Source organism: Notolepis coatsorum (genome assembly GCF_963971535.1).
Source record: "Notolepis coatsorum genome assembly, chromosome: 8".
Classification (NCBI taxonomy): Eukaryota; Metazoa; Chordata; class Actinopteri; order Aulopiformes; family Paralepididae; genus Notolepis; species Notolepis coatsorum.
In genome coordinates, this window is record NC_140172.1 from 102,641,031 (window position 1) to 102,656,040 (window position 15,010).

The following is a 15,010-nucleotide window of genomic DNA, read 5'->3' on the forward strand; positions in this document are numbered from 1 at the left end:
CTGCTGGTGGTACTTGAAAACATTTACAAAAAAAGCACACATTTTTTTTTTTTTTTTTTTTTTAGGCCACTGAACTTAGAAGCAGGCCAGGCCAGTGTTTCTGGTTGCGGCGGCGCGATAGTTAGATAACCTAAGTGGGGAACAACCAGGAGATAACTGTGACAGAGAGTAATGCAGTCTAAACAGTCATACATCTTTAATTCAACTTCAGCCCTGATCATAACCATTTATTTTTTGATTTTTTGTAATGTCAGATAAAAAATACTCCCACTTTTCTGAAAAGAGTTGGTGTTAAATCTGACATTACAAAAAATCCATCAAAATCTTTGTTGCTGCTAATCATTGACACATGCCTATAGCCTGTAATAATCCCCCCCAGAAAAATGTACTTTGCATTTGATATATTGAAAATATTTTACTTTTTTGTGTTTTTTTTAACAATAATTTGTGATGCCATCACACAAACGGGCATTTAAAGGGTAAACATTCAAAAATGTATTGAATATGTGTTTTCTTTTCTTTTTTACAATAATTTGTGATGCCCATCACAAACACTGGCATTTAAAGGGTAAAAATTCAAAAATTCCTGCACCAGAATGTAACAAATTGTAACACAATAATTGTGTGTGTGTGTGTGTGTGTGTGTGTGTGTGTGTGTGTGTGTGTGTGTGTGTGTGTGTGTGTGTGTGTGTGAGAGAGAATGACGGACAATTGCTTGCTGTGTGAGAGAGAGAGAGAGAGAGAGAGAGAGAGAGAGAGAGAGAGAGAGAGAGAGAGAGAGAGAGAGAGAGAGAGAATTAAGTACATTTGCTGAAATACAGTTGTTCTTAATTTTCTCACTTGCTATGTGAGAATGTTAGTTATTATGTTCTCAATGCCCCTTGCATTGTATGAGTTGTGTGGAAGCGTTTGCTAGTTCTAGTGCTATCCCTTTGTACATTGTGGCTGTGTCTGACAAAAGTTAACAATAAATAATGGTATTAGGAATACATTTGCCTCCTGCGTGAACTGTGCATAGCTGAATAGACTATTTTAACGCCGGTCATATGGTGGTACTTAGAGAACCAGCTACGTTCTCAGGTGGTACTTGGTGTAAAAAGTTTGAGAACCACTGCTCTATACAGTATATATCAACACATACAACATACAAATCGGGACACTTATTTTTGAAAAGGGTGTGAAATCTGTGGCCGGTTGTCTCAGGAAAAACTGGTCACCTAAAACCACACGCCTGGTCTAGGGTGTTTTAGTAAATAGAATAGAATATGTTTATTGTAAAGTACACTTTTACATATACCAAAAATGTGTCCTCTTTATTTAATCGATTCTAAGTAGTTAGGAGCAGTGGGCAACCAGTCGGTTTACAAACAAATTTAAACAAAGCGCAATACCAAGAGGGGTGTGAGGATTGGTTCTTTCCCCACCACAGGCTTCCTAAAGTACTGTGATGATTGGTCTGCTCCTCACCCACACGCTCCGTTCCTTTAAGGTATTTTGTTAATTAATTGCATTCCCCGCCACACGCTTCTTTCCTGTAAGATGCCGTGTTGATTGGTGCTCTTCCCACCACACGCTTCTGGAGCAATGATCAATTTCATCCCGCAGCTGTCACAGCTTGTCATCAGCGCCCTGTGGCTTTATATACCCTGATCTCCCTAATATCGATGTTGGATCGTTTTGAATATTCCCTGCATCTGCCTGTCTTTCCCGTCGCTGTTCCCTGTCTGTTGCTCCCCAGGACTCTCGTGAAGTATCCCTGTGGAGAACCTGATTCCCCATACGAAGCTGCGCTTCGTTTATCTGCCCGCTTTACGCGTTGCGCTCTGGTGAGTTTTTGGAAACAGTTCTTTTTGGATCACCCGTTTTTTGTGTGTTTGTAAAACACCGAAGAGATCCCGTTTTTGTTATACTGTTCTCACCTATTTTTTTGTTGTTGGATTTACACCTTGGATTACCGTATTGTTTTTTCTCTGGACTCTGCTAACTGTGTGTATCACACCGAAGATCAAGTCACTTGGATATTTGTTTGGATCAGTCACCTCTCTGTTTCTGTTGTGCGCTGAGCTAACTGGGATTTCTCTCTCTCCCTCCGTTTCCACCTGGAGTGTATGCTGGGAGGATCTGCAGAGCGGCTCAGACGTCACAAGCTAATTCCTCACCATCACCTACTGGGAGAATCTGCAGAGCCGCAAACATTCTTCACATGCCAGATTCCCCGTTTGTTCTGTTGCTCAACCTAATTCTATCTTGTGACTCTGAGAATAAATACGCCCTTGCTTTGGCTAACTCTGAAACAACTCTCTCTGTGCCGTTGCGCTTGGGGTCGGTTACAAACCCTAACAAGGGGCTCTTTTGCCTAGAGGTCGTTGTTTGATAGCATTACTGTGAGGTTTTGTCCATTGCTCACCTACTCGCTCTGTTCCTTTAAGCCTACTCGCTCTGTTCCTTTAAGCCTACTCGCTCTGTTTCCTTTAGTTTTCTGTTAATCAATTGCACTCACCTCACTAGCCCCCACCCTCGCGTTCGTTACTCTCTTTTTCTCTTCAGCAGCCACACCCTTGGACTACCTGTCATTATGTGTTTGATTGGTCTGGTGCCGAACACACACTTTTAGTTCAAGTATCAATTACCTTCACGCACCTGATGTTTATTCTAATTAGTTCCCCTGTGGGCTTTAAGTACCTCGCTCTTCCCCTCTGTCCCTTGTCGGGTCGTGCCGTATCATTCCGTATCATATTCTCTATCACCAAGACTCCTTCGGGAGGTCCTCTGTCTGTTTATGCTGTTTTCATCTCCGGCGTGAGATGCACTCCAGCCTTCGCCTCCTGTCGCCGTTGCCTGAGGGAGACACTGGACTGCGCTCTCTAAACTTCCACGGGAGGTATCCCAGTGATCCACTTCAGACCTCCGCGCAGCAGACGTCCTGACGCGCATCCAGACCTCCGCGCAGCAGACGCCCAGACGCGCATCCAGACCTCCGCGCAGCAGACGCGATCTTCACTCCAGACGCGCATCGCTTCCTAATACTCTACGGGAGGATGCGTCTCTCCGAGCCGGCGCGCTCTTCCGCGCAGACGCGCTCTTCACTCCTGACGCGCATTCAGACGCACTCCAGATGCGTCCTCCGTACCGGCGCGTACTCCAAGCAGTCGCGCACCCCTCAGACCTCCGCGCCAGATGCGCCCTCCGTACCGGCGCGCACTCCAAGCAGTCGCGCACCACTCAGACCTCCGCGCCAGATGCGCCCTTCGTACCGGCGCGTACTCCAAGCAGTCGCGCACCACTCAGACCTCCGCTTGGACAACCCGTTTCCCCGTGGCGACGCGCTCGCCCCGTTTTGATCCAACTCTCTTTACGCACAGCGCCTGGGTGAGTTTTTATGACTTTTATCCTATTCGTTTTTCGTGTGTTAAAGACACTGAAGAGATCCAGCTTTTTGTCAGACTGTCACTCACCCAGCGTCAGCTTTTTGGACTGTTCATTGGGATAATATTTGGCCTTAACATCGCTCACTGTGTGTATACACACCGAAGATATTATCACTTGGATTTGTATTTGGGACTTCGCTCAGAGTGTTTATTTGCACCGAAGATTCTATCTCGTGGATTGTGTTTGGGACGTTACTCACAGTGTGTATATACACCGAAGATTCTGTCACTTTGATTACTCTGTTTTTGGGACAAGTCACCTCTCCTGTCATCTGTCCCTGTTCCCCACCCAAGTCCTCCTAGTCCTCCCTCTCCCCAGCCCGCCTCCGCGGGCCTCTGTCCCTGTCTCCCCTCTCTAGTCCTCCTAGTCCTCCCTGTCCTGTCCTCCTAGTCCTCCCTGTTCCTGCCTTGTCCCTTGCCCCGGCCCTGTTCCGTTAGCCTTCCCTTAGCCTTCCCCTTAGCCAGCTCGCCTCTTAAAGGCACTGTACCTTTCCCTTCTTGTTATCCAGTAATTGTGTTCTCCCTTAAAGGGACAGTGCCGTTTTTCTTTGTTATTCAATAAATGCCCAGTTCTTGGCTTACTCTCATACCTGTCTTGTGTTGTGCGATTGGGGTCGGTTACAAACCATAACAATTACAGATTCTGCCTTTAAAGGATATTTAGCATGCATATCTTTGGACCAGTTATGGAACAGTTTTGAGCTGTTCCATAATGACACACAGGAAATAGTGAAATAGGAAATGGAAAATGTGTCTAGCCTCATTTATCAAAATACTTTTTGACTTTGATCATAGATTCTCATATATCATCATATGATTATTTAAAATTATAATAAGAACAGATGGAAATGATATATATAGCATGCATTAATGTAATGACAAATGTGTTTTAGCTTTTGCTATACAATATCACACAGAACATTTGATAAAATAGGTGTGTGCCACGCCCTATCACTAACTTGTATTTACACAGGTCAAATGCATGCAGTACAAATAGTCTTTTTCAGGAATGCTCGGCCACACCCCAGTCGCTTAGTACAACCAGCTTTATGCTGTTTACTACTGAGCAGCAGCTCCTGGAGCTGTGGGTAGTTAATAAGTGCCTTGCTCAAAAGCACTTCAGTGGTAGTTACTGAGGGAGAGGGGAGGATGGTACTCATTCACATCCTCCACCCTGATCTCACTGTCTGTTGGAGGATTTGAACTATAGTGACCTTCTGGTTACAAGCACACTTTTGTTTATTTTGACAATCAATGATAAATGCAGTCGACACAGTCATGTGTACATTATAAAATGAACATGATAAAGTTTAAAATACCTATTACCATTGTGGTCCTCATTTAACACTTTGGCGACTTTGTACTTTCTAAGAGCTATATATATAATTTATAGTATTGCTATCTGTCCATTCTCATTGTCACTTGAGTGCATAAACTGTGCCTTCATAATGGTTTAAAGAAAATAAAAATCCATCGGTTGGTTGTCATTTTATAGCGTTGTGAATATAAGGTTTATCGCGCTTTTCGTCTCGTCTTTTTTCCAGGAAGCTAGATAATAGGCTAAACGTTGGCGCCGTTATATCAAACGCCATTTCTGCTGTATATATACGAATGAAATAAAACAAACTGCGTAGCATCCGGACTATTACAGAGCATCTATGGATGAAATGGGGGCGGCGGGGAACGCCGATTAGTATTATTTATTAGCAATATAGTGTGCGTTCAATCAGCCATGTTCACTGATCGATCACGTTAGGTTTTAAAACAATGTCCAATCCAGCTGTAATTTGGGGGAATAGTATCCTACCGTCAGGCCATGTGATCGCCGGCAGCATTTCTTCATTAGTCATCGGATTCTGGTAGATCGATATGTCCATTGGCTAATCATAAATCCCATTATTCCAGGCTGAAATATGCGTTCGGTAACGTGATCAAAGATGGAGGGTCTTCATTTGGAATCGAGGCTCATATGATCCGCCCACAGACTGTAAAATACATTTCTTTTTAAATCCCCTCAATGATACTGCAGTGGAGCGATGGCCCCCCTAAGCGGATCTGGCCGGTATTGCATGTTTCGAAAATCAAATATGTGGGTAGGTCATGGATCTCGATCGCGGACGTTAATAGTGTTATAAATATGGAATAAAACAATAACAACTTGCCACGGCTATATATGTGGCTCTGGTCCACAACGCATGGAATCGAAACACGTATATATATACGTGGACGGTCCTTAAAGTGTTAAAAGACTAAATAAATAGGCAGACATGACTGTGGGAGGTCTAAACCACAGTTTGTATCATAAAACACATAAATATATTAAAGAAATATACAGCATATCAAATGTGTTCACAGTTCACAGCAGCTCAAAATACTTGGTGTAAAAGGAGTGGTTTATTCTTCCATGTTAAAGGAACAATTTCCTCTGTGTGTTCAGTAGAAAGCTATCTGGCTGCATGCTAGCCTAGCTTAGCACAAAATGAATGGAAGCGGATACGGACCAGCTAGCGTAGCTGTTACCTAAAAGCACCTCTCCTGGAGTTTTAAGCTAGGCTATAGTGGTTAGTTCTCCTACATTGGCTATGCTATGAACCATGCACTGTAATGTCTCGGAGCTGTATGCTGTGCATTTGATTTGACCTTGCTTCAACAGGGAGCCAGTTAAGTTGTTGAAAATGGCTCCTGCCCACATGTGCACTGGGGCCCAACCTCAAAACAACCCTGAAAGAAAGAATGTTTAGGCTGTTTGTAAATAATTTTTTAGTAGTTGTAAAATGCACTATACCACTGGAGGACTGCTGGACTGGCATAATCGAAGTGGCACTGTGTACATCCCTAACCTTGAGCTTTCCACTACTAAGCTATCCGTCAGTGCCGTCACACACCTACAGTACATCGAATATCACATTATAGGAAGCCAAGTTGATTTGGGCTGTGGGCATCTTGCAGCTGCAAAATCTTATTCTATACACAGACTGTTAAACACCCCCCTCTCGGCTGAAGCTAGTGTCCTCACGTAGCCTGGAGGCTTACGTCATTTAGGTGACATGGGAGCTTCCCCCCCACTGCTACAGTATACAGTCATGCCAGTAGGCTACGTTATTAATGCAATGAAGTTGGCGACATGCTCGTCCATTTACGGTGGTGTGCGCTGTTTACGTGCGCCAATTTCGGCTGCAGTGTTTAGGCTTTTTTTTGCTTCTGCTCTGCTGCTGCATTGAAGGAACTGACGACTAAAAAAAGAACACAGGTTCTCTTCTTTGAGGGACAAACAATAGTCTTTTACTTTTGCGGACATTTCGATTAGTCCCTTTTTTCGTGATGCGCTTTTGAACTTTTTTGGAGACCTCCCGGCGAACGCGGCGCTCTAGTAATGTCCTTGTTTGATATTATATTTGATCCGTTTGGCTTTCGATAGTTTGGGTCATCTTATCTATGATGCGGCACCTGCCCAAATCAGCTGTGTGTGGAGGCGGAGGAGGGTCATTTTATTCTTCAACTACGCCCATCCCCCCCCCCCCCACTTATTGGACAAACATGTCATTGCACACATCCATGAAGGGGGGGAAAAGAAAAAAGTATGAAGTTGAAAGAGACACTCCCGACCCCCCGCGGAGAGAGAGAGAGAGAGTCAGGGCTGCGCGCCGGGCTGAGTGACAGTAGAGATGAGGGGTGGAGGAGATGAGGGAGGGTGGGGACGCAGGGTGGGGTCACAAGCAGGGAGAGGCGGAGGAGAAAGGGAGAGAGAGAGAGAGAGAGCCCAGCCCTGAACACACGGCAACAACACCACGCCGACACAGACTCGGGGTGGGGGAAGGAAGGAAACGAGCCTTCTTCTTCTTCGACGGTGTGTGGATAATATGATCTGAAAAAAGAATAATTCGAAGAGGCAGTGAAATAGTATTCTGTCACCGTAAAGGTGGAAACGAGCAAAAAAAAAGAGACCACAGTTATTATTCAGATAGCCGAACTACTCCACCCGCTCGACCCCCCTCTTCTACTACTCCACCCCTCCGACGCTGCACCCGCTTAGCGACCGAGATGCACACGGAGACTCGTAATAAGAAAGTAAGTCCGTCTATCAATCACATTATTGATGAGCCTTGCCCTGTTCATTAAAGGTACCGTCCTGCTGCTGGCCCGACCTGCAGGCGGCTGGAGTTGACATTTGGCTGCTCAACATGTGCAAGGAGCGGTAATAGAACGGTAACAGTCTTGGAACAGTATAGCAGGGCCTATAATATAATGTTATCATCAGCCAACTATTCCGTTGTATTAGCGAATATGCTAATATAATTAATTTATAATGTCTCCAACGTCCCGCCTTTCTCTGTCAGAAATTGGAGGCTAATCGAGCTGTCAATAATATCCTGGTTGACACTGACTTGGGGTATTGCCTCTCTCTCTCTCTCTCTCTCTCTCTCTCTCTCTCTCTCTCTCTCTCTCTCTCTCTCTCTCTCTCTCTCTCTCTCTCTCTCTCTCTCTCTCTCTCTCTCTCTCTCTCTCTCTCTCTCTCTCTCTCTTCCCCCCCCTGTGATCTGAGAGGCAGGAAGGAAACGGAGGCAGAAACTGCAGCTTGTAGGACACCATCTTATTTTTAAAGGCACAGTAGCTCCCTTTTAAAGAGAAAGCTGGGAACTAGCCAGGTGCTCTGCCTCCACCAGCAACACTGTACAGTATGCATGCGCCCTGTGGCCGCCTTGTGCCCATATCTGCAACACTGTACAGTATGCATGCGCCCTGTGGCCGCCTTGTGCCCATATCTGCATAATTTACAACATTTAAGAACATTAAGCCTACAAGGACATGTAATTTAGAACTCAAGACAGGATGAGGTAAAATGGCCTGAATACAACGCATTCAATTATACTCTTATTCTATTCTGTCATTCTAGGAATGACAAGAGAGGGAATGGGGTGTGAGTTGTCCCTGGTGAGCCAGATTTGAGCCTACTGCGTCACAAATACTGAGCACTGTGTCAGAGAAGAGGATGGGACAGTGTCGTCATAGAAACATTTCCGAAAATGGCTTTCCCTCGTTACTACTAGGGAGGCGAATCTCATTGTAGGAACCGGCATTGTCTCCTGGTGCTGAATAAGTTCTGTGACTATCCTCTCCTTATAATTATAGCCTGGATCCTTCTGGATCACACCCCTCTGACCTTTTCCATAATCCTATGATTCAATTCAAGTGATTCATCACCTTTTTATATGTATTTAATGTTATCCAAAGAGCGGCCACAGTTTCAACAGATCCATCGGGTCAATCATTATTCTCATAGGGTGTCCTAGAGTAGGAGTACTGATCTGCGGTCAGTGACCAGGAGCACTTCTCCCCGTGACCTTATTCGAACTAACAGCCTTGAGCTGACTCTAGATCAGTGCTTCTACTTTGAGAGGCCTTGTGAAAAAAAAATGGACCCCAGAACAGTAGTTCTCCTGCTTGTCTTTGACGAGTAAGGCTGTGTGTGCGCTGCCCTCTACTGGATGCCACCAGTACTGCATGGTTTTCCAGTTGGCTTGGCTGTCATATTTAAAGGGCTCCCACTCCTCATTCTCATCATCATCATCACCTGTGTAAGCTGCAGTTTGGTTCCCATGACCCAGGCATACACAGGACTAGATCTGCACAATTACATTTTAAAGGGGAATGTCAACCATTTTAAGAATTCACATACAGTATGTTCTTCCTGTGCCCCAGGACAATTCCTTCAGTATTTGTGAACACGCACCACTCTCTTCTAAAGATATAAATCAGAGAGGTCAAGTGGAGTGCTCTCTAGCCTTCGGAGAGAGTGGTGCGTGTTCGCGAATACTGCCTGAACTGTCCTGGGGCACAGGAAGTAAACATGCAAATTCTTAAAATGGGTGACGTTCCCCTTTTTAACAGTGCAAACACAATGTTTAGATCTCACTTGATGTTCGTCTCACTGCACACTGTAATGTCTCGGAGCAGTATGCTGTTGTTACAGAAGATTCCTTTTCCTTCCCCAGCGTTAAGGTGGAGAGGTAGAGGAGGTAGGGTTTATTAACGTGTCACTCATACATAAATAATGTCAATATTGACAAAAGATCAGATAAACACTTTACTTTTTGAGACACTATATACATTTATAAACAAAATATATAAAAATAGTGGTTTCAGGCACAACAACAACAGACCTTGACCTTAATATGTGGTGTCTGAGGATGTTGTGTTAGTCACAGCTCAGTGAGATGATGTAGAAAGATGGTAAAGAAATAGCATAGCCTGAAGCTGTGTGGCGGAGATGCAATGCATTAGTATACTTAACACTGCAATGTTTATTTTAGGTATGCAAATCAAAACAAAGCATTTACAACAAAATATTTTGTGAACAGCAATAATTTGTACTCAGAAATTCCAACTACACTGATAACCGGGACAAAATAGACCCCAGACCAACATCTTACAATTTACTCTCATATTGACTTTTGCTGGAAGACAATTCTATTTAATTTGTTTAAAGTTTTTACATGCATGATAGTGTCAGACCTTACTTTAGCAGAGTGACCTGCTGCTGGCAGTGTTTGTTTCTGGCCAGAAGACCCATGTTATTGACTCCTCCTGATTTACCTAATTAATTATAGCATTATTGAATGGATGCGCAGTGGTTGATTTGTTGACATTTGACGAGATTGGATGGTAGTCGGGATAGGCGATAGACACAGACAACAAATTATTAAGTTAAATTTGTGTGTCCACTCCAGACATCACCATCCTATCTGCATGGATTGCTATGCTAACGCAGTTAGCTACCATTAACGGTAGTCTGCAGTTGCAGGCCCAGGCCAGGCGGTAGTTGACAGTGACACCCATATAACAATAGCTAACTGTTAGCCAAAGCTATGTAATGTTACTAACATTAGCTAACTTGCTACAGAGTTGATAACGTTAGGTAACGAAAAACTAACCTTACTAAGTTACTGTGTATTTGACGTTGTCATCACACATACGACACTTCAAAAATCCTATTTGAGACTCATTATGCCAGTGGGATTTGGGCTGGCAGTCGGAACATAATCTCAGAAAGTTTATGTGTCACCAAGGCATCACTGGGATGCACATTCCAGTGCCAGTGATGAACATTCCAATGTTCTGTGTCTCGTGCACTGCCCAGTGTGCCCCAGAAGCACCACAGAAGGAGATGTCAAGTTAGCATAATAACAGAGGAAGCTTTCAAATGTAAACAAATTCATGGGGCCGGTGTAATCGGTTGCCATGAGAGATTAACATTGGCTAACACTGGTTTAACCTGTGCTGCCTGCTAGCAGGTGATAAATCAATTGCCACAGTAGTCGATGCAGATGTGCTCAAACCACTAAATCAATTGAAGTTGCATTACTCATTTGTCGACTAAGCTAGCTAGCTCCATTACGGATGGTGAGTTTACATTTGGATGTCAGATTTGGTGCGTCTGGCTCATTGACTCATCCATTCATTCCAGCTGTTATTCTGGTCCCATCCATGTAGAGGAATAGGTTCCTCATAAAGGCGAAGCACTGTGGGATACATTGTCTTCTCCTTCTATGGTGCTTCTAAACTAAAGTGTGCCCTGCAGTGCACACAATGCTCGTTGTCATGGCAACATTATCAAAATGTTGGTCCAGAAGGATGATACGTACATATACTATGATACACTAGGAAAGGCCTCTAGCCATTCAAGTTGTCCTCATATTGGCTCCCTACCAATATGAGGACCTACGCTGTTAATATAAGCTGCCTCTATATCTTTACCTTTGACCTGACAGTTTGTTTTTGACCCTAAGAGTGGGGTCTATTTGCTCTTGTTGTTGTCGCTGTTATGACTGGAGGACGTGGCCTGTGTTTGTCAGTGAAGTGAATGGGTATTATTGCAGTGATTGTTGGGCAGGGCATCACATTATTCACACATCAGAGGGCCCAGAGCGGGACCTGCATGTTCCCCTCACCTGGCTGTCTGTGTGGATTGCTCGCACGTGCTTGTTTGTGTATGTGGTGTGTGTTTACAGATGTGGTGTGTGTGTGTGTGTTCTGGATTAGCTGGCTGGACTGTGTAGATGTTTAGGCTGTGAACGGGGTCAGTGACATATTCCTGCACATTTAACTGATGGGCTTGTTGGATTCAGAGAGTGATAGGCTTATTAGAGAGAGAGAGAGAGAGAGAGAGAGAGAGATACATTGATTAGAGAGATACTCATGAGAGATGGGGAGAGAGAGTCTTGTTAGTGAGAGACGAGAGAGAGAGGCTCATGAGAGAGGGAGAGAGTCCAGCTGATTCTAAGGAGTGCCATCCAGCTGTCAATGATTAACAGTTGGGGACAAATGTTGATCAAACTGGTTGATACTGGACCAATCTTGTGTGTGTGTGTATTTATTTATGTACTGTGCCTGTTGCATTGTAACAAGGACGGTTGATCCACTAAGTGGTCGTGGAACAGTTTTTAGTGCTTTTTCTCTGAGGCGTTAAAATTACTTTATATTGTTAATGTACACAAGGCAATTGAAAATGGTCTTTTCGCACATCCCTCCATAGTTACACATACGTGTACAGTCCCCCACACACATACATTTATTCAATGAAGCGTCCCTGGATTCAGATTTTATATTGTCACAGCTTTAATTTTTTTTATGTACATTACATTCAGAAAAACGTGAGATGCTTGTTTTTCCTGGCTCCTCAACCGTAGTAGTTTGGTGGACAATAATTGAGAAGTTTGGCTTAGCTCAAGGGCACAGGATTGTGGGCACCGTAGATGTAAATAGAAATGGAACTTTGAGACAGTACAGGTCACATTACTGACCTAATCTCGCTGGTACAGATTTCTGCTGACATATATTCTTAATTTCTGCACGTGTGCCAAGGCAAACCGCACCAGAGGTGCATTCACCTACGTTGTTTGCTGCTAGCATTTGCAGCAAACACTGTCTACTTTCAACGTTACTTATTTAATGTTTTTTAACCAAATGTTCAATTTAGCTCAGTTTGTGGTCATATTTGATAGATTTTCATTACAGTGACAATTTTACCAGGTTTACACAAGGCCCTTACAAAACACAATAGCATAGGGACCTACTGTATTTCTGGTCGTGGATTTATGCTCTGCCCCTTCCATTGTAAGCGGCACGGTGGTGTAGTGGTTAACACTGTCACCTCACAGCAAGAAGGTCCAGGGTTCGATTCCGGCTTGGGGACCAGGTTTCCGCGATGCCAGGTACCCAGGTGGGGCATCTCCCAGGCCTTTCTGTGTGGAGTTTGCATGTTCTCCCCGTGCTCGCAAGGGTCCCCCCCCCCGATAAGAGAAACCCAATGGAAAAACATGCACAACAGATCGCTGTCGCGTCCCTGACGTAGACGGGCAGGAGCACTTGGATTGGTCCCCGGGCGCGGCCCCTCGCAGACGCCTTGTCTGCTCCCGGCTGCCCTTGGGGGGAAGGACGACGGGATGGGTTAAGAGCAGAGCTCAATCGCATCGGTGATCCTGAGAAAGACAATTGCATGTGTGTGTGTGTGTGTGTGCCGCCCATTGCATGTCGTTGCATGCCGAATAAAGACCTCTCTAAAGAGGTCCTGCATTATTATTATTATTATTATTATTATTATTATTATTATTATTATTATTATTATTATTATTATTATTATTATTATTATTATTATTATATTGTGAAGAGGCTTTGAGGAGAGAGCTAGTAGCCTATTATGCCTGCACTTTTTGAATTGTGTCATGGTCTCATCTCCTCCAAACCGTGAAGATGTCTGATGCCTTTTCTCAGGTGAACGAGAGTAATCCACTCTACGTACAGTAACTGCGACACCCAAATCTAGGCTGTGCACTCCCATTTCTCCCCTTTATAGTTTTGAGCAACTGTGCCTAACTGTGAAGCTGTTATACTGTATATGCTGCACATCTTTTCTTCAACAAAAAAACCCAACACTATCGAATCATTCCAATACTTGTATTTGTATGATTGATCTGCACCCTGTTTGTGGAAGGCAAGGCACTTTTACACAGATACCTGGCGTTGCCTTGTAGTCATTGTGTCCAACAGGCATGTTTATGAACAAATACGATCATCATGCCCTCATCCTCATCTTCATCATCACACTAGTTAATTCTATTGTGGAGTGGTAATCATTGCATGTGAATGCATGAACGGGCCAGACCTGCGCTCTGGAGGAAAGCCATTCACGCCTCTCCAATGCGCAGTGGCGTGCTGAGGCAAGAAAGAGGGTGAACATGTCTGCAACAATTAAAAAATATATATATATTTTTTTTAGAACTGTGAAAGTTCTGGCATTTAAATAACATTTTCGGAAAGGAGATGAGAGTAATTTCATTTTAAAATGTCAACGTCCAGTGCTTCTTGTTAATCAAATTATTCTTATTCTCATTTGCATTTAATTGCGTAGGATTAAGCATCAGAAACGATCGTGCATTTGAAACGTGAACGTGGTGCTTTATGTGAGCAGACTGCTGACAGACCTGCTGTCAAAATCCAACTTTCCCCCTGGATGAGTTCCTCGTCTGTCCTGCACCGGTAGGCCGGCTAATTCATCTATTTCTCAAACCGTCAACTTTCTGGCCCACTTCTTTAACCTCTATCTATTGCCCCAAACATGCAGGGGGAACTTGCTGGGTATAGAGCCCATGGAAATGGTTTACTATTGGAAATTATCTAATTTCTTGAAAGAAAACATCTTTAATTTCTGATTAGTCTTCCTGACAGAACAGGTGCAACCATCATTGAAGTAATGTTTGATTTTAATTTGCCGCGCGGGGGGGGGGGGGGGTTGCGTGGATTGCAATAATTGGGCCCATTATTATAAATTATAGAGTATGAATTCAATTATACTAGCCATAAAGACACCATTTGAATTGAACATAAATAACTTAAATTGCCTCCGCTTTGTCACCCTCCTTTCAATCCACAATGGCAATTGTTACATCATAATCTCTCCAATACACTCTTCTGGTTGCTAACGCCTATAATTCATACTATGTGACATTTTAATGATGACAATAAGGAACTGGTTTGGATGGAACCAGAAAAGGAGTTTAGCTACTGCCGTGCTTTTATCAATGCTTTATTGGCGGCATGTTTGACGATAATGATATCGGTAAAAGGCTCACATGAATGTTTATCGACCCCAGAACGTGGCACAGCCTTCTACATGGAAACAAGATACAACCTTATATATCATATATTATATATCATATATTACGGGGGAGTGACCAGGCGATTCCTCCCCCAATCACAATAGTGCCACCAAGTCAAATATGAACACGCGCTTCCCCTCAAAAAACGGTTGCGACCATTGTACACTCAGTCTAATGTCTTGAATTAAGGTCCTATATAGTCTAGAGCCCTGCTCAAAAAGCAGTAAATTATAATGTTGACTAAATAGGAGGCAGAGAATCTGAAATATTAAGTTGAATCTCCTATTAACATTGTTTGCCAAAAATTTTGATCTACGGTTCTGTCGCCCGATCGTTGAGTGCCGGAAACGTAGATCTACATTTCTGTCACAGTATTTCTTTTATTAGCTATTGTTCATAATTCAGCGGGGCACCTTGTGCATACTG

At 43.7% G+C, this 15,010-nt stretch overlaps 1 protein-coding gene across 1 annotated transcript in view; it reads left to right on the top strand.

The window, feature by feature from the left end:
- Window positions 1-7,176: 7,176 nt before the first annotated feature.
- klf8 (Kruppel like factor 8) overlaps window positions 7,177-15,010 on the top strand; it is a 112,374-nt gene continuing 104,540 nt past the window's right edge. The window contains exon 1 of the mRNA XM_084320739.1: window positions 7,177-7,496. Coding sequence (XP_084176865.1) covers window positions 7,470-7,496 — 27 coding nt within the window. The 5' untranslated portion in view covers window positions 7,177-7,469. The remainder of the gene's footprint in view (window positions 7,497-15,010) is intronic.